Raw genomic sequence first — 19,423 nt, 5'->3', positions numbered from 1 at the left:
GTCTAGAAAATGAAGAGAATGATCTTAAACTTAGGAAGCATTGTGCATGTACTTTGTAGTCAGGTAGGCCCTGAGAAGCTACATTCCCAGGCTTAGGTGATAGGTTTTATTTTCTGACTTTGAGCCTTTTCGGGGCGTATCACCCAGAAGTGCCATCCTTCTCACTCACTGCAGTTTACTCTCACAGGATCATAGAGCTGAACGGTGGACAGCCGCCTCTGACTTACAAAAGATTTCAGACACTGATCAGCAAAATGGAGCCGCTGGAGATTCCAGTAGAGACGATCACTTCGGAAGTGGTAGAAAAGTGTGTGACTCCTTTGTCTGACGACCATGACGAGAAATACGGAGTCCCTTCCCTGGAGGAGCTCGGTAAGTGTAAGCAGCTGCACACGTGGCCCTCAGCAAGCTGCTCAGTCAGAAAATTCCACACCTGCTTGTGTCAATAAAGTAGTTTGCATTGAGAGAGAAAGAAAAGGGTAGCATAAAAAGAAAACAAGCTCATGAAGAGCTAACAAGCCCAGTCTGGGAACATGCCGGGCCGCCCTGGGCCGGGAACAGCCAACCCCAGTCTCTCCCAGTGAGCCAGCGCCATTCATGGGCAGAGGCACCCAGCAGCATGCCCAGTCTGGGAGCCAGCACCATGTGCGGGCCACCACTGGACTCCCCCACCGTAAGTGACCGGCTTATCAGGAGAAGCACTGGCTGTGGAGGTAGCCGTCGAGGTGAAATGCTGTTGGATGCCTGCGGTGCTCTGGTGTTCCACTAACACTGCAGGCCGAGGCCGTGCTCTGGTGTTCCACTAACACTGCAGGCCGAGGCCGTGCTCTGGTGTTCCACTAACACTGCAGGCCGAGGCCGTGCTTTGGTGTTCCACTAACACTGCAGGCCGAGGCCGTGCTCTGATGGGCTCAGAGGGTCGTGCTGCACAGCGTGGCATGTAGGCGGAATCTCCTGAGGCTTGCAGCCATTGTTGATTCCCTGTGGTCTTGTTGTTGAGGTCCTGCATCACTTCCATTGATTCATTGGGTTGGGGTTTATGCTCTTTTGTTTTGTTTGATTATGTTAAATCCGATGACAGGAGCAGCTGTTTCAAAGATAGCGATATATTATGGTAGCAATTTTGGATTTACTGTTACTGGCTTGTTTTGAAGTCCTTTATTGCATTCATTATTTTGTTTTTATTGTTTCTATTCTATTCTGTTCTGTTCTGTTTGATTTTTTACTGTGTCTGAAGTTATCTGCAGCCATTTTAAAGACATTAAAAGGCATTATGGTAACTATTGATTTTGTAATGTTTTGGAGTCCTGTACTGGTTTGTTTTGATTGGTTTTATTCTGTTTCATCCTCTTTAACAAAAAAAAAAAATCATAAAATAGTTGATAAATGTGTACATTATTTATGTATTGTATAAACATGTGGTTTATGATCTGTTGTTAAGATGTGCATACATCCTAAAGAGGAGAGACCGTGTCCTGTGCTCTGTAAGTGCGGGCCTGGCTGTCCAGGCCATCTATCCATTTTTACTGTTTTCATAATTTTTCAGCGAAGTAATTTGTCCTGATCATTGTGGTTAAATAAGAATTATATTTGTTTCAGAAGAATAATCTATCCCTTCTTTTCTTCCTTCCTTCCCTTCTCTCGTTCTTTCTCCCCTCCCTCGCACCCGCCCTCCATCCTTCCTCCCAGGTTTCGACACTGACGGCCTGCCCTCTGCAGTGTGGCCAGGAGGAGAAACTGAAGCCCTCACACGTTTGGAAAGGCATTTGGAGAGAAAAGTATGATAATACACTCGTGCTCATTTGTGTAAATTGGCAGTTTAAAGATAATTTCACTGTCTTTTAAAGGTTAAAAATAGGGACTGGGGATGTAGCTCAGTGGCATAGGTGCCTACCTGGCAAGTGTAAGGTCTGGAGTTGGATTCCCAGTACAGAAAAATTAAAATTAAAAAGTTAAAAGTAGACTTGAAAAAAGGAGAATTTGACAGTTGACAGCTAGCTGGCCTTTGAACGCCCTCTGTCCCTGCTTGGGTGTTTCTCCGGGCTGCGGCCGTCCTGCTCTTCTCGGCCATGTCTGAGTGAGGGCAGCGCTGAGACCTGTGGCCAGCCCTGCGCCCCAAGGCGCCATGTTTTCTGGGGTGGACGTCTTGTAATGAAGGTTGCTTGGTTAAGTGGAACAGGATAAGAGGTGACCGCAGCAGTCAGCCGTGCTGCAGCAGTGAGGGAGGAAACTCAAAGCTCATCGTTCTCCGTGTAATACTTTGGGCCACGATTGGCCCCGGGCAGCTGAAGCCTTGGAAGGCGAAACTGGACGGGGGGGGGGGGCTGTCACCTTCCTGTCACCTTCCCCTTGATGGTGACAAGGCCCAGGGGCGCCGTCAGCCTGGACTGGGAGACGGGTTCCTCACGTCGGTGTTCTTGAGGGTGACTCCAGGCAGAGAACGCTGACTGTTGAGTCTTCGTAAAACTGAACCATGAAGTCTGTGGCTGGGATGACAGGTGCTCCCTGAGAGCTGGCATCCCAGAACATGCCGTGTGGAGCGGAGCGCTGCCTCGGGTGGCAAACTCGACTCGTTCCCTGAACTCGTTCCCCAAACTCGATTCGTGCTTGAACCCTGAAGCTGTTCTTTCCCATGAGAAATAATGGGGCGGGGTTATAGCTCAGGGCACAGGAGCCTGCCTGCCTGCCTGAGCAGCACAGGGTCCTGAGTTCAGTTCCTGGCACCAGAAGAAATGATGGAAAATCAGTACGTGTTCTGAGGCCCAAAGTTACACTTACAAATTCATTTCTCTAGGACTTTAACAAATTTTGCAATGATTCCTTCTTTAATCCTTTCATGGTTCTTACAGGTTTCCTCTTAGCTTTACTGCTAGTGTCACAAATTTTCTTTGGATCCATGGTTGCAGGATTTTATGCAATAGTAAAGCACACACACACACAAATAACCAGCCCCAGTGTGATGTCTGGGTGAGCAGTCCAAGAGTGCCAGGAGCTGACCACGGCTCACTGCCCGCCATCCAGGATCTTTCAGGTTGAATTTTTGGGTTGAATGTTGAGCAAAGTTACAAACACTGAGCAAACTTTTTTTGAACTTTGCTATTTGAGTAGTAGAAAGTTCAAGCGTGGAGCCATTCGACAAGCAAGGTGTCACTGCCCTGTTCTTGTTACAAGAGAAAAAGTAATTGGTTCAGGCGGTTTCTCTGTTCCCAGGCGTGGGTGGCAAACTTTGAAAGACCTCGGATGAACGCTAACTCCCTGCTCGCCAGCCCAACCGGGCTCAGCCCGTACCTCCGGTTTGGCTGTCTGTCCTGTCGGCTGTTTTACTTCAAGCTAACAGATCTCTACAAAAAGGTATGACCTAAAACGGAGCTTGTTTCTCCAAATGCTCTTCCAAACATCGCTGGTAACCGTCCTTGCGTTTTAATCGTAGGTGAAGAAGAACAGTTCCCCTCCCCTTTCTCTGTATGGGCAACTGCTGTGGCGTGAATTTTTCTACACAGCAGCAACAAACAATCCTCGCTTTGATAAGATGGAAGGAAACCCCATCTGTGTGCAGATTCCTTGGGATAGGAATCCCGAGGCGCTGGCCAAGTGGGCCGAGGGCCGGACGGGCTTTCCGTGGATCGACGCCATCATGACCCAGCTCCGCCAGGAGGGCTGGATTCACCACCTGGCCAGGCACGCGGTCGCCTGCTTCCTGACGCGGGGGGACCTGTGGGTGAGCTGGGAAGAAGGGATGAAGGTAAGGGCTCCGGGGGCGGCGCGGGCGGCGCGGAAGGGATCCTCCTGAGTCTTGTGCTTTAGAACCTCAGACGTTGTCTGTTATGTGCGTTCATTCCCAGTCTGGCTGTTTAGTAATAAGCATGTGATCGCCACAATACAGGTGCAGTTTTATGAGCAGGTTGGTAAATTCAGTACCATTTTAGTGAAAACTGGTTAAAATAATTAACCTGTAGTCATTTCAGTGGTTAAATTCACCTAGCTGTGAAGAGAACTGTTAAGGCTTCGTATTCTGGTTTCCACATGTGTCACAAAGTAGAGCCATCCACGGTTCTTAGAGTTCACGTTACAAGTCTGTAGTTAAAGTGCTGCCCTCTCTTAGGCGTCACCCCTCCAGCAGTGCTTCCCTTACACACCTCCGGTCACGCTGCACGTGATGGCATCACCCGCGGTTCTGCTAGCGGGATTTACAGGGCCTCCCTTTCTGGCTGGATGGTAAATTTCCCTACCCAAGGGCCATTTCTGATCCTGGTGTGTTTTGTTTTATTTTGCTTTCTCTTTCATATTTCCTAGCCAGAGTTACACACAAAAATGATGTGTAGCACCTAATTCCTGAATTAGAAAGACCACTTAATCCTGTTTCCCTGCGAGGCCAATGCGTTTCTAGAGCGCACCTGTGGGTGGCGCTCCCTCTATCTGGCAGTGGGGGAGCGTCTGCGTTTCCTTGGCAGTTTTGGGTAGCACGTGGCTTTAAGTGGTCCACTGCTGTTTTCCACCTACTAGCGTCCCGTTGTCCATGAGTGCCCTTCTGCCCTCCCACACCGTGGCACGCGAAGGGCGGGAGGAATCCTGCTCAGGAAGCCACCCTAGCACCCATGCCTTTCCCCCTTGAAGCGCCCACTGTAGAGCTCACCACACACGGGGAGGCTTCAGGATGTTTGACCTGCAGGTCTGTGCTAGATTCCTCTGCCTGACTTGCCTGCAGCGACCTCAGAGTTGCTTGCTTTGAGAATTGTGTGTGTGCAAACTAATCGCTCACTGTCACTCCTGAAGGTGTTTGAAGAATTGCTGCTTGATGCGGACTGGAGCATCAATGCTGGGAGCTGGATGTGGCTGTCGTGCAGTTCCTTTTTCCAGCAGTTTTTCCACTGCTATTGCCCTGTTGGTTTCGGTAGGAGGACAGATCCCAATGGAGACTATATCAGGTAAATCAAAGGTCATCGTTACTGCGTTCGGAATAGCTAACCAGGAAGAGCTTTCATGTTTAAGCAAGGTTAAGGGTTCCCACTCGAGATGGGCGGCAGAGATGAGATGGGGAAACAGAGCTTTTAGTGGTGTTGATTTGACTTCGGTCGCTCATAGCTAGTGATCTGCTAAAATTCGCTCGTGGTGCATTTTATTGTTAACTTTTCTTCCTTTTACTAAAAGGCGTTATTTGCCTGTCCTGAGAGGCTTCCCTGCGAAATACATCTATGACCCCTGGAACGCACCAGAAGGCATCCAGAAAGTAGCCAAGTGTTTGATCGGGGTGAACTACCCCAAGCCCATGGTGCACCACGCCGAGGCCAGCCGCCTGAACATCGAGCGGATGAAGCAGATCTACCAGCAGCTGTCCCGGTACCGGGGGCTAGGTGAGCGGCGTCCACTGCTGCGGGGGCGGCTCTGTGGGCCTGCCGTGCACTGTGACGGAACGGGAAATCTGTCCCCTCTAGGTCTTCTTGCATCAGTGCCTTCCAATCCCAATGGCAATGGAGGCCTCTTGGGCTACGCTCCGGGAGAGAGTACGCCAGGCAGCGGCGGCGGAAGTAAGTGAAGGACTCTCCACAGCTGCTCGCTGGAGCAGTGCAGATTTGATCACTGTGTGTGCTGCCGAAGCGAGCCCGGCAGTTTGTTTTATTTTAGTTTTAGCGTAATTTTTCTGTTACGATCTATCTGTTCTTTGCCTTATTAGTGAAGGTTAGAAGCATTGTGAGGCAGCGCTTCACACCAGCTGGGTGACAGTGCCACTGACTGCCTGGCCTGATAGCTTTCTGAGACCTAGAGCTTTCCAGGCCGCCACCTGGAACGGCAAAGGCAGGCTGGGCTCGATCGGTCATTCTGTGCCCTCTGGAACAGCCAGCATGAGAGGGAACACCGGGTGTAGACACACATGAAGCCCGGAACCTTCCTGGGAGGAGATGTGACATGGTCCAGCTGCTTCGGAAGAACAGTGGCGGTTTCTAGAAAGCTTTGTGAATCTCTGTGCAACCCAGAAATTCCCTTCCTAAGTGTCTGCTCCAGAGAGGCGAAGACAGACGTCCATACACGGGCTCATGCGTGACCCCAGCTGCGCCTGTCCTGCTAGAATGTGAGGAGGCCCCACGGCCCAGTGCCATTGGTGACGGGCAGCAGGGTGCCTGGGGCTGCACACACGCGTGTGTGAGAGACGGTGTGGCCTGGCTTCAGCCACACGAAAAGCCCACACGTGCCTGGCCCAGTCTGTGAGCGGAGCGGCTCAGGGCACAGGGGAAGATGGGGAAGGATGCGGGCGGGTGTGGGCTTCTTTCTGCAGTGGGGGAGCGCGCTCCGGAACCGCAGCATGGTGATGTGCACGGAACTCTGCACATCGATGTTTAAACATCACTGTGGCGTGCGCTTGCAACAGCTGGGTTTTATAGCATGTGAATTACACCTCAGAAACTACTAAAAGCCAAACCAGTTCCCACCGCAGACAGCTCAGCAAACCAGTAAGGGAGAGCGGTAGCAGGTGTCAGCTAATGAGGGAAGTCCCTGAGAAAGCGCACTGACCACACCCACGGCCGGCACTCGCAGGCCGAGGCGGGGCGGAGGGCAGTTCAGGCCCAGCCTGCGCCTGGCCGCACGGGAGTGATGTCCTTGCACTGCTCTCCGTGTCTCTTGTGTAAGCTAGGTGAGGGTTCACTTCACACACCCCTGCTGCCGTTGGTGTTGGACCGTGGTGAGGGGAAATGACCGGGTAGACTTTCTGTTCTTACAGAACTGTTACTAAAAACCAGACACCGCGGGGGCAGGCGCTTGCTAGGGATGGAGCCCAGAGCCTGCACCACCTGGCAGGGTGTCGGGCAGGCTTGCCAGGCAGGCGCTCGATCGGCCGAGGGCTCCACCCCTGGGCCCTGGAAGTCTTCTCTGATGAACTGGTCAGCCGCTCATGTCATGAATGTGAAAAAAACCAAGTGTACATTGTGAGTCTTCCATTCAGGATGTGCTGTGTGGACTCCCGGAAAGATGTAAAGAAATGCCTGCCTCTGAGAAGGGCCGGCCGGCTGCCCCAGACAGGGCCCGGACGCCCTGCTGCATCCTGCACAGTACGGATGACCTGTGGGCTGCAGCACTGCCACACGCACAGCCCCCTCGCTAAGCTGCTGGATTTATCGCGGGGCTGTTACTCAGACAAAAGCAGAGCCAAAAGCAAAAACACAAAGCCAAGAAGTATGTTAAGGCAAAGTCGGCTGAAGTGCTTAGGCTGACCTGGACCTTGGGTCATTCTGCCTCAGCTCCTGAGTAGCCGAGATCACAGGTAACACCACCACACTCAAGAAAGGAAGTTGTTTCCACTCTGTGCGGTCCACTTCCCAGTCCCCCAGCGTTCACTTTCATTTGTTTTATTTTGAGGCAAGTTCTTGCTATGCAGTCCAGGCTGCCCTTGACTCACTGTTTGCCTGCGCTGGCCTGGAACCTGCAGCGATCCTCCTGCCTCAGCCTCCTCCAGGAAGGCTGGTGGCGCTGGTGCGTTTTCTGGGATTAGGAGGTCCAGGTGCCTGCCTGGTGTGTAGCTCTCTAAAGGAATAAAACGCTGTTTTAAGGAGACTTCCAGTATAGCTATGAAGCTTGATATTTTTCCTGTCCTTTGCGAAGGCAGTCCTTCTCCTGATTTTTAACACTAGTTAGGTCTGTTTTTAACTCTGTAGAACCGAGCCATCCAGTTCCTTGCTAGTGTACGTGCTGCTGCGGTGAGCCTGCCAGCCTGTCCCGCTTCCGAGGCTGTTGTGTGCTGGGGCTGTTCTCGTTTATCTCAGCACTGCAAGCAGCAATGGAGCCACCAGCTTGAGAGACTCAAACCTCAGGACCGCGTTTCTGACTTGTGCTGCGCCACCAGCAAGCTGACCTTTCCTTCCAGGGTCTCCCCCAGCGTCCCTGCCAGCCCTGACCCCCGCCTTTGTGGTTGGCCACTTTCCCGCCCTCTGCTGCTGGCCGAGGGCCCCTTGCAGCACGCCCACGTCTGGTCACTCCTGTCCCCAGTGCCTTTAGCCAGTGTGCGACAGGACAGTTGAAGGGGCGTCTGGTGGGCTTCTGTGGTGGTGCAGCACACGAACGTCAAGGTGCCATCTCAGTGCCCCAGGTCCGGTCGCTGGCATTGGCCTTGGCATAGTCATGGGAGCGAAGGGTCCCACTGCCACAGCACTGGTGGCACGCATCACCTCGGGGGCCAGCTGAGGTCAGGAGAGGGGGCACAGCGCCATGGGTCTCCGAGTCAGCCGTGGCCAGTGCCACTGTCTCGGGACGGTGGAGCTGACCGCTTTGTGACAGCGTGTGGACAGCTGCGAAGTGGAGTCAGCAGGGCCTCCTTCGGTGACCCGTGGTGGGCACCGTCCTGTGATGCAGGGCGCCTTGGTGCCGCAGGCTTCCAGGTCCGAAAGCTTGTGAAGCCTGAAAAGCGGCGTTCACTGCGGGAGTAAGAACAGGGGCGGCCGGGGTCCGGTGCCGCCCCAGGTGACTGTCCGGGCCCAGGCGCTCCCTGTCGGTCAGGCGGCCTGGGGGGGGGGGGTGGCGCCTCTGCAGCAGCCCTGCTCCCGGTGCAGGAAGGGGGCGGGGAGGGGTGGGGAGGGCGCCCCCGCTGGTGCTCAGCTGCGGCCCTGCTGGGGAAGTGGGTCCCCGGAACGTCCGACTAGCCTTTGAACTGTCAGCGTCTCCGCGGACGGAATGTAAGTTCCTGATCTGGGCAGGTGACTTCGGCTCAGGGAGAACTGAAGAAAAGCATACAAGTGAATGTAAACTCTAAGGGTGGGCCTTGCGGGCCGAACACACACATCTGAGGTCTGATCAGAGGCCCCTTCCCGCCCCGCTGCAGGTTGCGTCCCCGGGAGCAGCAGCGCGGGAGTCTCGCACTGTGCGCAGGGAGAAGCTCCGCAGGCGCCGCCAGGTAAGGCGAGGCCCGGGGCACGCTCCGCCCGCGCGCGGCCCCGGCTCAGCCTCCGTCTCCTGTGTGCAGGGCGCGACCCCGCGGGCCCTGGGCTGGGCGGTGGGAAGCGGCCCAGTCAGGAGGAGGACGCGCAGAGCACTGGTCACAAGATCCAGCGGCAGAGCCCCGACTGAGGTAAGGCGCCCGGGAGCTGCTCCGCGTGCGGCCGTGGAGGGCGCGTCACCCTCGCGGGTGACTTCAGAGGGTCCCCTGCTCGGCCTGCACCCCAGAGTCCCGAGGCATAAATCCTTAGTGATCACCACAGAGTCAGTTAATTGTGGGACCAGGAGGTGATCTGTATTGGGCAAAAGACAAAAATACATGCACACATACACATTTATTTTACCTGTGTGCTGCTTCTAAAACCTAAATTCTTTCCAGTTGAATTTTTCAAATGCTGGCTTTGGAAATACGGACAAGCCGCATTTAGCTGGGTTGGGTACTGTTTTGTGATTTGAATCACTGTAAAAAGTATTTCTGTGGTACATTTGCCAGTCTTTAAAACTTTTTCTTTGGTTATCTTAAACTGTTTACATTTTTTATGTTAATCTTTTTATGCCTGCCTAGTTAGAATATAAATCTCTGAAAGATCAGTAAATACTCATCGTGTTATCATTTAATTTTTTGCACTTACACTTTCTTTTCTTTTTCTCCCTAAATCAGAGAACATTTGGAAGGAATACTGTTGCAGCTGAAATTGACCAGAGATCAGTACATTTCAATTAAATTATTTAAAACTATTCTTCATCAATGGAAAACGGTTACATTTTTGAATGCATTATTTCTAATGACATTTCTTTGGTTTGTAACTTTTAATGAATTTCACATAGGACAAGTGGTAATTTGTATATAAAGAACTTGGTAAAAGAATTTGCTTAATGTAAATACAGTCACAATTAGTATAGACCCATCAATATATTTTTGATAATTTTTCATGTATGGTAAAAATTTAAGTTGCAAACTGATACTCTAAAACTCAAACGTTTTGAGAGTGAATGTGGGAAAATAGAGGAGGTTTTTAGACTTTCTTAAAATACTTTGTTAAGTTTTAGGACAAAATTTTCTCAACTACATTATCTGACCTAACTTTGGACTCTTTGATAACAATGTTTAGAACTACACATGATCAGCATTAGTAGGTGTCGCCTGTTGACACACTGTGCTCTCAACTCCGTGTGTGCCTCAGCTGTGGAAGGACTGTGCGCCGTCGTCTCCTGTCTCCGTTTCTGTTCATTTGTAGCTAAAGTGACTTTGTTATTAAAGAACATGCAAATACAGAATACTGTGTGCTGGGTGGTTGCCTTTTGTTTTTGGAAAGGGCAGAAGCGTTGCTGCTCAAGAAGTGGTCACTGTTCCAGGGACAGGTTACCCTGCTGAGTGAAGGAAGCCACCACGTGTCCACTAGGACAGCGGGGGCCCAGCCAGATGAGGGGCGTGGAGGACGAGCAGTCCCTCCGTGCGGCTACCCCGCCCTGCTCCTGTGCTGATGTGCACAGAACTGGCCAGGACTCTCCTTATCCCCTCAGCTGGCTCTCAGCCGGCAGCTCCCGCCGCCGCTCCATGCCGTCTGCTGGGATCCAGCCTCCAGAAAAGAGGCAGTGACTCCGGCATAAAACATTACACCTCAGAGCAGAAGCACCGACCCCACGACGTTAGCACTACCTTGAATTGTGCTATGCAGATGACTTTCTCCACACCTTCTCTGCTGCACACTGCAGAGGTGACCTCGGGCCTCCTACTCCCTGCTGCCCGAAGTTCCCCTCTTCAAAAATTAACAAAACTTGGGCTTGCCCTGGGCCGAGGCCTTTGTTTCAGTAACCATCATCCCAGCTGGACCTTTGTCTCCTCAAAACTCTAAACCTGCCTTAGCATCTGTTCTGGCCATGAGTTGCAGGGAAATGGTAGATTGGCATTAACTCACTAGAATTCTAGTAACTTCCACGGGGTTACAAACATAAACCTCCTGGACTGAAATGAGGACCAGGGCTCTCCAAGGCAGTATTTTTCAAGATTATCTGCAAGAAAGAGTGAAGCCAAAACGATCTTGTCTAACTAAGTTGGGCAGCATGGACAGCAGTTAAGAGTGTGGGCTTTGGGCCAGGGATGTAGCTCAGTGGCATAAGCACCTTCCAGGTCCTGAGTTCAATTTCAGGTACCAACAACAACAAAAGTGTGTGCTTCCGGGTCAGATGCCTGCCTCTGCTGCTGAGTAATGTGGAGGTCTTAAATACCACCTCGTCTTACTTTCTGCATGCTCAGACAAAACGCCTGGTGCACAAAGTCACTGGGGAAGGGTGCATTTTGGCTCACAGTGTGTGGAGGTTTCTGTCCGTAGCTGGCTAGTTCCAAGGCAGAGCGGCACAGCACAGGAGAGAGAGTCCGCGACAAAGCAGGGCAGGAAGAAGGGAAAGCAGCAGCAAGTGACAGCAGCCCTCGTTCTGTCCCTGATGTTCCACAGGTTACCACCCCCCCAGGGCCGCCCTTAGTGCCAGCATCTCCAGAACCCCACCTGTGGCTGTGGGGGGGACAGAAGACTGCTGGAGGCGCTGGGCCACCTCCCGCCTCAGCCCGCGCCAGCGCCTGGTGTGTCGGGCACCGAGTGACTGTCAGCTGCTGGGCTGCCCGCCGTGTGGCCCTGTGCCGTGCAGTGCACAGCCCTGTGGCTGTGGGCCACTGCCATCCGTGCCACTGTTGTTACCGCACCTCGGTTCTCTGCTGGGTGCTTAGCATTCTGAGTGGTGCCGTGTCAGTAGTATCATACACACATGAGAACTGTATTGAACGGTAACTGAAGATAGAAACAGCATTTTTAAGTGACTGCATTTTTTCATAACCGCATTGCACACCTTACTCTGTGGGCCTGCTTTAGTCTGTAACTGAGAAATTCATAGCCATGGCTTTATCAGTTACCGTTTATCATCACCATCGGAGAAGAGGTTAACCATGTAAGAGCAATTTAGTAAAAACACTCAGCGTAGGCACTGGTACGTCACATAGAAACGTGAGCTGATTTTGTTTTGCATTTCACGAAATTTTTTTCAAATGCTTTTTCCTTGTGGTCTGAGTTGTGGCCAGAATGAATCCCTGGAAGGGAAAGGGGTGTCAATCAGTGTACTTGAAACAGGATAATTCTGTTTTGTTTCCCAAGCATTCATTTGCAGTACATACTGATTACATTCACCGTGGGGAACTGGCACACGGTAAGTGGCTTTCTGAAGCATTTTCGGTCTGCTCATCTGCGCAGCAAGTTAGCTTTAAATTGTTACTACCCACAGCTGGGCAAATTCAGAACCAAGCTTTTCGAATGAACCAACTTAGAATCCTTGTTTTTCATTTGTGTTATTGAATCTGCTCTATAAAAGATTGACACCATTATTTTTTTTTATTTTTTTATTTTTATTTAAGGAGAAAAGAAAAGAAAAAAAAACAGTGAAGGGGTACAAGTTATACAGATTTACAGAATAATAAAATGCGCAGTAGGAAATCACTAGTTAATGGATTACATATTGCCATCTTAGAAATAATTGTTTAAGTCACAAAATTAAAGCTTGTAGAGTGGACATTCCAACAATGATACTGCAAACAGTATACCCTCTTACCTACTAGAAAACAGAAACTTCCCAGAATTCAATACAGGACTGTAAACTGTTTTTAAAGATAACATGCGCGTAGTGGTCTCTTTTATTTCCCTCCTTCTCTGGCCAAAGCTCTCCCCCTGGTTTTGTAATCCTAGAGATGGCGCTGGCTAAAACTTCGGAATGAAGCCCGCGGGAGGGCACAAGGCTGTACCGCCAGCGCTAGACAGCCGGCGGAGCGCCGAGTTCAAGGCCAGCCTGGAGCCGGCCGGGAGACCCCATTTCAACAAGGAAGCCCGGAGGAGCGTCTGTTTGCAGAGCGGGTGTCCACGTTGTCCCGCGCACCATCCCGAGGCCCAGGCCTCGCAGCCCCGCGCCCCGGGACGGCAGCTGCAGCTCAGTGCCGTGTCTCCTGCGATCGCCTTCCTCACGGCGGATGACACGTTTTGGTCCTCTGCACCCCCGCCTTCGCGAGGCAAGGAGCAGCGTGCAGCACGCAGCAGCCCATGAGTAAGTCCGCGACGCGCGGGGAGCTCGGGGTCGGGGCTGCAGCACAGGCACAGCCGGCGCTCAGAGCTGCGGTCCCAGGCTCCACGCGACCCGCCGAGCTGCGGGGCTCGACTTTCACCCCAGAGCCGGCCGCCGGCTTCGTCCACGGCAGAGCAGGCGGGGTGGGCGTGGACGCGGCCGGGTCACCGACCGCGGGGGGGCGGGTTCCCGCGGCGCATATGCTTAGAAGGCCTAGGACGCCCTACGAATTGGGCTGGCTCTGCTTCCGAGTGAGCCGGTCCCGAGTCCGTCTCGCGGGCTGTGACGGTTTCGCTGGACCAGCGCTGCCGCACCCCCAAGTTTCACGCCGGGAAGGGAGGGCGTGCGCAGGCCGGGGGCGCGGCCCCGGCTTCCGGCTGCAGCGCCGGTTCCCACGCCAGCGAGCCCCGCCCCCTTGTACCCCGCCCCGCCCCGCGTGCCACGCCGCCGCAGACACCAGGTCTACAGGCCTGGTCCCCGTCGTGCCACGCCCCGGTACGCACCCGCCTCGGTGACGCGAGGGCGTCTCGCGTTTTGATTGGCTGCACGGGAAGCACGTGGACTTGCTGTGGGCGGGACAGTTTCCCGAGCCCTGATTGGCCAAGGGCGAAGCTGGTCGCCCTGCGGTGGAGTCGCGAAGGTCTGGGCTCCCGGACTGGACGGGGGTCGCACCTGGGCGCAGCGGTTTGGGGTTCCGCGCCTCCCTAGGAGCGGCCTGCAGTGCGCGCCCCTCTTCTGCCCTCGCGGTGACCCGCGGCCGCGGCTGCCCCGGGAGCTCCTCTGTGCTTGGGGGCGGCGCGGCGGTTTGCGGCCCTGGCGAACGCGCGAGCTGTGGGAGCAGAGCAGCGGGAGACGAAGCTGCCGCGGAGGAGCCGGAGCGGCGCGGGAGCCCAGCGCGTCCCCCGGCGCTCAGGAGGCCTCCCTGCCTCGGCCTTGCCGAGGGGCCTTCGCGGAGCGTGCCGGGAGCTGGGAGGAGGCCCGGGCCACGGCGGCGGCTTCCCCGCTTTCCTGCTCCCCGGCGGAGGCCGCAGTGAAGAGCCCGGGACACGGCCAGCAGGGGTCGCGCCGGCTTCCGCCCCTCTCCGTTTCCTGAGCCGCTCTGCGCCGCGCGGGCTCGCTTCCGGTGAGTGGGCCGCGCTCGGGCTCCGCGCCTGCACCGCCGTGCTGCGGGAGGAGCCTCAGGGGCTGCGAGACGCGGGCGGAGCTGCGGTGGCCGTGGCCGGCGCGGGAAGGAGCCCGGCTCGGGCGCGCCGAGGTGGCTGGGAGGCACGGGGAGTCTCGCCGCTGGGCTGGGGCGCAGCTGCGGCCGGTGCACGGAGGCCGGTGCGGGGACAGGGGCCGCCTGGGTCCTGAGGTCGGGAAAGTTGGCCTGCAGCGAAGCCGGCGTTCGGCCTTTAGGGTCCGCAGAGGGGTCGCAGGGCGGCACCCGGGGTGCGGGGGCTCAGCCGGCCTCGTCCTGCAGTGCGGCCCAGGCCACACGTGGGCGGGGAGGTGAGAAGGAGGCGTTGGAGCCCGAGCCGCAGGTGTCCGGCGGCTGCACCCGTGTGGGCGCGGTTTATACAGAGAGCAGTGGAGGAGACTGGGAGATGGCGAGGGATCCGGGTCCGCGGGATCAGCCGCTGGGCCCCCGGAGGAAAGCGCAGGAGGAAAGGCGGGGCCGAGTGGGCTGGCGGGGCTGGAAGCCTGGCCGGAGCCCCTGTGCCTGCGCTCGGCGGCGAAGCAGGAGGCGGGACCGCCTCGGTCCCCTTGGCCTCGCAGTGACTTGGCGGGGGTCGCTGTCATCACTGGGAGTGAGCTGGAAGATAAGAGTCCCTGCAGCCGGCTCAGGCTGGACTCGGGCAGTCACTGGCAGGTGTGAGGTAGCCTGACTCCAGGTAAAGCTTTATCCCAGAGGTGACAAACAGAAACGATGGGGATGGGGATGAAGCTCAGTGGCACCAAAAAGAAACAGAAAACAGGCCCCTGAGCTGAACTGTCCAGAGCAGCTAAGAGACTGTCCTGCTGGAACCAAGCGGCATTTGTCAGCTTGGCTGCAGCCTGTCTGCTGGGCTTGGGGATTCTGGAAACCTGGGGCGTCTCACGTACTTTTTTCAGCTCCCCTTTGTACACAGCGTGCTCTGTGCACTGTGAACCTGCGTGGCCCCCATGTGGCTCCCGAAGCCCGGGCACAGCTCCAGGGGCTCAGCCCTGGCAGGCCGAGCTCCCGGTGGCTCGGATGCCGCTGTGTCTTCTGCAGCTGGTGGCCCATGGGGAGTGTTTCCTGGAGGCTCCACCTCTCGATGCTCCTCTGGGCTGACCAGACTGGCTTCCCTGCTGGCTCAGGAGAGAAGGCCAGGCTTGGCGCAGCAGTGTGGGCTGCAGGATGGCGGAACTGAGCTGGTGGTCTCGGTAGCCTGTGTCGCTGTTAGGCTGTTCCTCCACCTCCCCTGAAAAGGGCATCTTTGTAGAAATTTAAGACTCTTGGTTGTTTTCCTGTCGTTTCCTTGAGGTTCAGTTGAGGTCCTTAAAGAAAATGCTAGAAAAGCTGTGCCTACAGAGACGTTTTGTCTGTATGGGCACTAAAGTGAGCTGTCATTGGGAAGAGTAAATTAAGATGGACATCTCCTCACTTTTCCTAATAGTGTAAGCATTTGCCGGGATTAGTGGGGCAGGGTTGGAAGAGAAGCCGGGCAGGCAGGAGCCAGGTGCGAGCTCTCCCTGCAGACTAGAACCCCACCGCTGGGACGCCCTGCAGGCCTGCGGAACTGACTTGGAGCGTCTTCATGTAAGACTTACAGGACATAAACACTGAGGCCTTTCCCCTCCTTCTGTTCTATATTGATCTAACCCTGGCCCAGTAGGGCCCTAAGGACACAGAGGTGGCCTGTGTCAGACCAAGGCAGCTGGACCAGGACTCTGGGCCCCACTAACACTGCCACGTGGTACTTGGCACTCACCAGGCTGGGATTTATTTTAATTCTGAGTTCATACATAGGAGCCCCATTGATGTAATAAAACAAGCATAGATTAATCTAAAACAGATTAACTGACCTAACTGGTAGTTACTCAGCAAAAACACCCTGAAATATAAAATGAGATGAAGCCCCTTTCCCAAGGAAAGTATCTGCTAATTAGCAGCTGTACACATGAAAGCCGTTTTTCAAAGGTGTGTGTGAGAAAGATGGGCAGGGAACCTTGCCAGCAGCGTCCAGCAGCCCCGGGTACAAGGAGGGCAGGCCAGCTGTGCGCATGTCACTTAGTGGATCCTGAACCCAGAGCTCCAAGCACAGATGAGCCTCCCGGGTCACCCCTGAGAGCCTTTCTCTTGTCTCGTAGCTGGGATGACAGGCGTGCTGCGGGCGCTGCTGGCACTGCAGGCCGGGCCCCGCAGGCTGTGCTGCTTCTGGACGGTGCCAGCAGCACCCAGATGGGCCCCTCGGTCACCTCACTGCGCCTTTGCAACGGATGGCCAGTCCCAGAAGGAAAATGAGAGAACAGTGCAACAGCTCTGCAAGCTGTCTGTTGACCTCAGGAAAATCCGCAGATGGAAAGGCTGGGTGCTGCTGCAGGAAGACAGCTACGTGGAGGAGGTGGTGCGCGTCCTGCAAGGCCTGGGCACCGACGCGGTCGCGGTGGCCAGCGTGTTGGAGCGCTACCCCGAAGCCGTGCTCTGCAGCCCCGCCGCGGTGGCCACCCAGAAGGACCTCTGGCAGCTGGTGTGTGGCAGCGAGCGTGAGTTGGCCAGGCTCATAGAGCGGTTCCCGGAGGCGTTCTTTACCATCCAGGACCAGGAGAACCTGGAGCTGAACATCCGACTCTTTCAAGAGCTGGGGCTCAGGAATGTGGTGATCAGCAGGTTGCTGACCACGGCGACCAGCGTCTTCCACCACCCTGCGGAGAAGAACAAGCAGATGGTGCGGGTCCTGCAGGAGAGTTACCTGCACAGGGGCGGGGCTGAGGCCAACCTCAAAGTCTGGCTGCTAAAATTACTAAGCCAGAACCCGTTCATTTTGTTCAGTTCTCCCGCGGCCGTGAGGGAAACACTAGAATCTCTCCAGGAGCAGGGTTTCACGAACTCGGAAATTCTTCAGCTTCTGTCCAAACTCAAAGGGTTCCTTTTTCAGCTTTGCCCAAGAGGCATACAGAACAGTATTTCCTTCTCAAAAAATGCACTCGAATGCACAGACCGTGACCTGAAGCAGCTGGTTTTGAAATGTCCTGCTCTCCTGTACTACTCTGTTCCAGTTTTAGAAGAGCGAATTCGGGGGTTAGTGCAAGAGGGGGTTTCCATAGCGCAGATAAGAGAGGCGCCAGCGGTGCTCGAGTTAACGCCACAGGTAGTCCAGTACAGAATAAGGAAACTGAGCTCCTCAGGCTACAGAATACAGGACGGCCACCTAGCAGATCTCAGCGGGACGAAGAGGGAGTTTGAGGCAAACTTTGGCAAAATCCAGGCCAAGAGAGAAAGACCTCTGTTTAACCCCGTGGCACCACTGGACGTTGAAGGGTGACTGCCTGAGTGACACCACTTCCAGCAGCACCGAGGAAGCTGAGGCTGACGCACCTCAGGCTGCTTTGGCTTCTGCGTTGTTTAAAGTTACTTCGAAACATGATTTCTACTTCATGGGCTGTATTTTATATTTTAAATTGTGTTTAAGTAAAGGTAACCTACCCTTGAACATGACTCCTAAAACTTGTGTAGTTTTGAGCCGGGGCATCTGTGTGGCATCTTGCTAAGTAAATCATTGCTAAGAAACCTACTTCACACTGCCCTCTTCACCCAGAGCAAACCCATCACCGTCTCCCCTCGCTGCCAGCCCCGCAACCTCACTCCCCTGTGGCTGAGTTTGGCAGTGTAGCCTTAAGTGAAAACTTAGCAAATTTCTGGTATATTTTTAAAGAAAACTTCATCTGAATTTTGGAGTAATTAACTTGGAGTATTATCCAAAAAGAACCACAAGGGCCGGCTCCTGAGGTCAGCTGGGTGAACTGACCCCTTCACCAGAGGAGAAAGAGCTGGTCACAGGCTTAGTAAGATGCGAATGAATTCTGTTGAGACCTCAATAGAGGCGTGAGGGAACCGGCGCAGAGGTCACACTGCCGTGTTACCAAAAACGTGGAAAGCACACAAACTGGAAGCTTTTGTGAAAGCTTCCCTATCAAATTTCTTAATGTGAAATTTTCAGTTCATGTAATTTAAAACTGCAAATCCAGGCCTGCCTACCCAGGAAAAAGGATGAGCTGGGCTGCTGGAGCAGGGGCATTCCTGGGTTTCCAGTTCTAATCTGTTCCAAAACACACACTGCCCAGGTAAGGTGGGCTCACTTCCAGCTGTGGAGTTTGACCTCTGTACCAAGCACACAGCCAGCAACTGCCTCGGAGCACCTGTGGCCAGGGTCTGCAGAGCCTGTTAGGTACAGGAAAGAGGTCGGGAGGCGTGCAGGCCGGTGCCTCTAGCTGTCCTTCCCGCAGGTGCAGACATGCTTTGCAAAGCTGCCTGTCACCAGGTAGCACAGCACCTGCGCGCTGAACCCTGCTCTCCCAAGGGCCGCGGGCTAAGGAGATTGGGGAAGTTGCTGTCCGGAAGCTCTGAGGACCACCTGTCACGCACGGGCAGACCAGAGGCTGAGACTGCGCAGTTTTGTTTAAATAGCGTGTTTATACACAGCCCAGTGACAGATGGGGACCCGGAGCCACAGGAGAGTGAGCTGGGTTGGGTCACTGGGGAGCAGCAGCTGGAGCCTGGCCTGGAGCAGGAAGCAGGGGTGCAGGGGAAGGCCACAGCCACCTGTGCAGGTGGGAAACGGCGAGGCCAAGGGCCACTCACTGCAGTCAGACTGTCCCCACAGGAGCGCCAGGGTGCTGCAGAGGAGCCTGCAGGGGAGCCAGGGGACCAAGTGCCTGGCCTGGCCTGGCCACCCTCTAGGAGGCCGCCTCCCAGCCGGCCAGCGGGCCAGCCAGCCAGGTCTCAGCCTGAGCCTCCAAGAGTTACACAGTTTCACCTGGCCGTGTTTCCCATCTTTCTCTGATCACCCCACGAAACACAATTCTGAACATTCAGAACCAACACTAGGAGGAGAGGCCTGGCTGTGAGTGACCTCCTCTCTGTGTACAGTCACGCTGCAGTGGTCTGCAGCGAGATGGCACCTGCTGCCACAGCATGGCCCAGCCTGGGGGAAGCCAGAGCCACACAGGGATCCGGGACCTGGGACCCCAGAACCTCATCTGGGCCAGGTGGGGAGCCAGGGCGGTGTGGACAGTGAAACCAGGCCTGTGGTGCTCAGTGACCGGATGGCCCAGGGCAGCAGGTGGGAGTCCACCCGCCCCTGCCCCCAGCCTCAGCCATGGACCGCACACCACCGCTGCCCCGAGGTCGGGGCTCAGGCAGAACCGCAGGGCTGACGAGGGAAGGAAAGCCTAGAAC

The 19,423-nt window shown here is 54.8% G+C and overlaps 2 protein-coding genes across 3 annotated transcripts in view; both read left to right on the top strand.

The window, feature by feature from the left end:
• The window catches only part of Cry1 (cryptochrome circadian regulator 1), a 57,930-nt gene extending 47,733 nt beyond the window's left edge, over positions 1–10,197 (top strand). The window contains exons 4-13 of the mRNA XM_013142888.3: positions 188–372; positions 1,690–1,778; positions 3,211–3,351; positions 3,431–3,742; positions 4,774–4,925; positions 5,149–5,351; positions 5,433–5,525; positions 8,807–8,878; positions 8,948–9,052; positions 9,581–10,197. Coding sequence (XP_012998342.1) covers positions 188–372; positions 1,690–1,778; positions 3,211–3,351; positions 3,431–3,742; positions 4,774–4,925; positions 5,149–5,351; positions 5,433–5,525; positions 8,807–8,878; positions 8,948–9,051 — 1,351 coding nt within the window. The 3' untranslated portion in view covers position 9,052; positions 9,581–10,197. The remainder of the gene's footprint in view (positions 1–187; positions 373–1,689; positions 1,779–3,210; positions 3,352–3,430; positions 3,743–4,773; positions 4,926–5,148; positions 5,352–5,432; positions 5,526–8,806; positions 8,879–8,947; positions 9,053–9,580) is intronic.
• Positions 10,198–14,010: 3,813 nt separating this feature from the next.
• On the top strand, positions 14,011–17,678 carry Mterf2 (mitochondrial transcription termination factor 2). 2 transcript variants are annotated; one of them, XM_003462321.4, is made up of 2 exons: positions 14,011–14,143; positions 16,336–17,678. In XM_003462321.4, exon 2 carries the CDS (start codon positions 16,341–16,343, stop codon positions 17,508–17,510), a length of 1,170 nt encoding a protein of 389 aa, XP_003462369.2. In that variant the 5' UTR covers positions 14,011–14,143; positions 16,336–16,340; the 3' UTR covers positions 17,511–17,678. The 2 variants fall into 2 exon arrangements, with proteins under 2 accessions (XP_003462369.2, XP_063111591.1); XM_063255521.1 differs by lacking the exon at positions 14,011–14,143 and adding an exon at positions 14,158–14,275.
• The last annotated feature ends 1,745 nt before the right edge of the window (positions 17,679–19,423 follow it).

This window comes from Cavia porcellus, unplaced genomic scaffold, assembly GCF_034190915.1.
Source record: "Cavia porcellus strain 051 isolate PalLab524CR breed Dunkin Hartley unplaced genomic scaffold, mCavPor4.1 scaffold_8, whole genome shotgun sequence".
NCBI lineage: Eukaryota > Metazoa > Chordata > Mammalia > Rodentia > Caviidae > Cavia > Cavia porcellus.
This window is presented reverse-complemented; position numbering and strand designations above follow the sequence as displayed.

Bases quoted from the DNA above. Each gene is read 5' to 3' on its own strand.
- Mterf2 (XM_003462321.4), top strand. From the start codon at position 16,341: ATGACAGGCGTGCTGCGGGCGCTGCTGGCACTGCAGGCCGGGCCCCGC.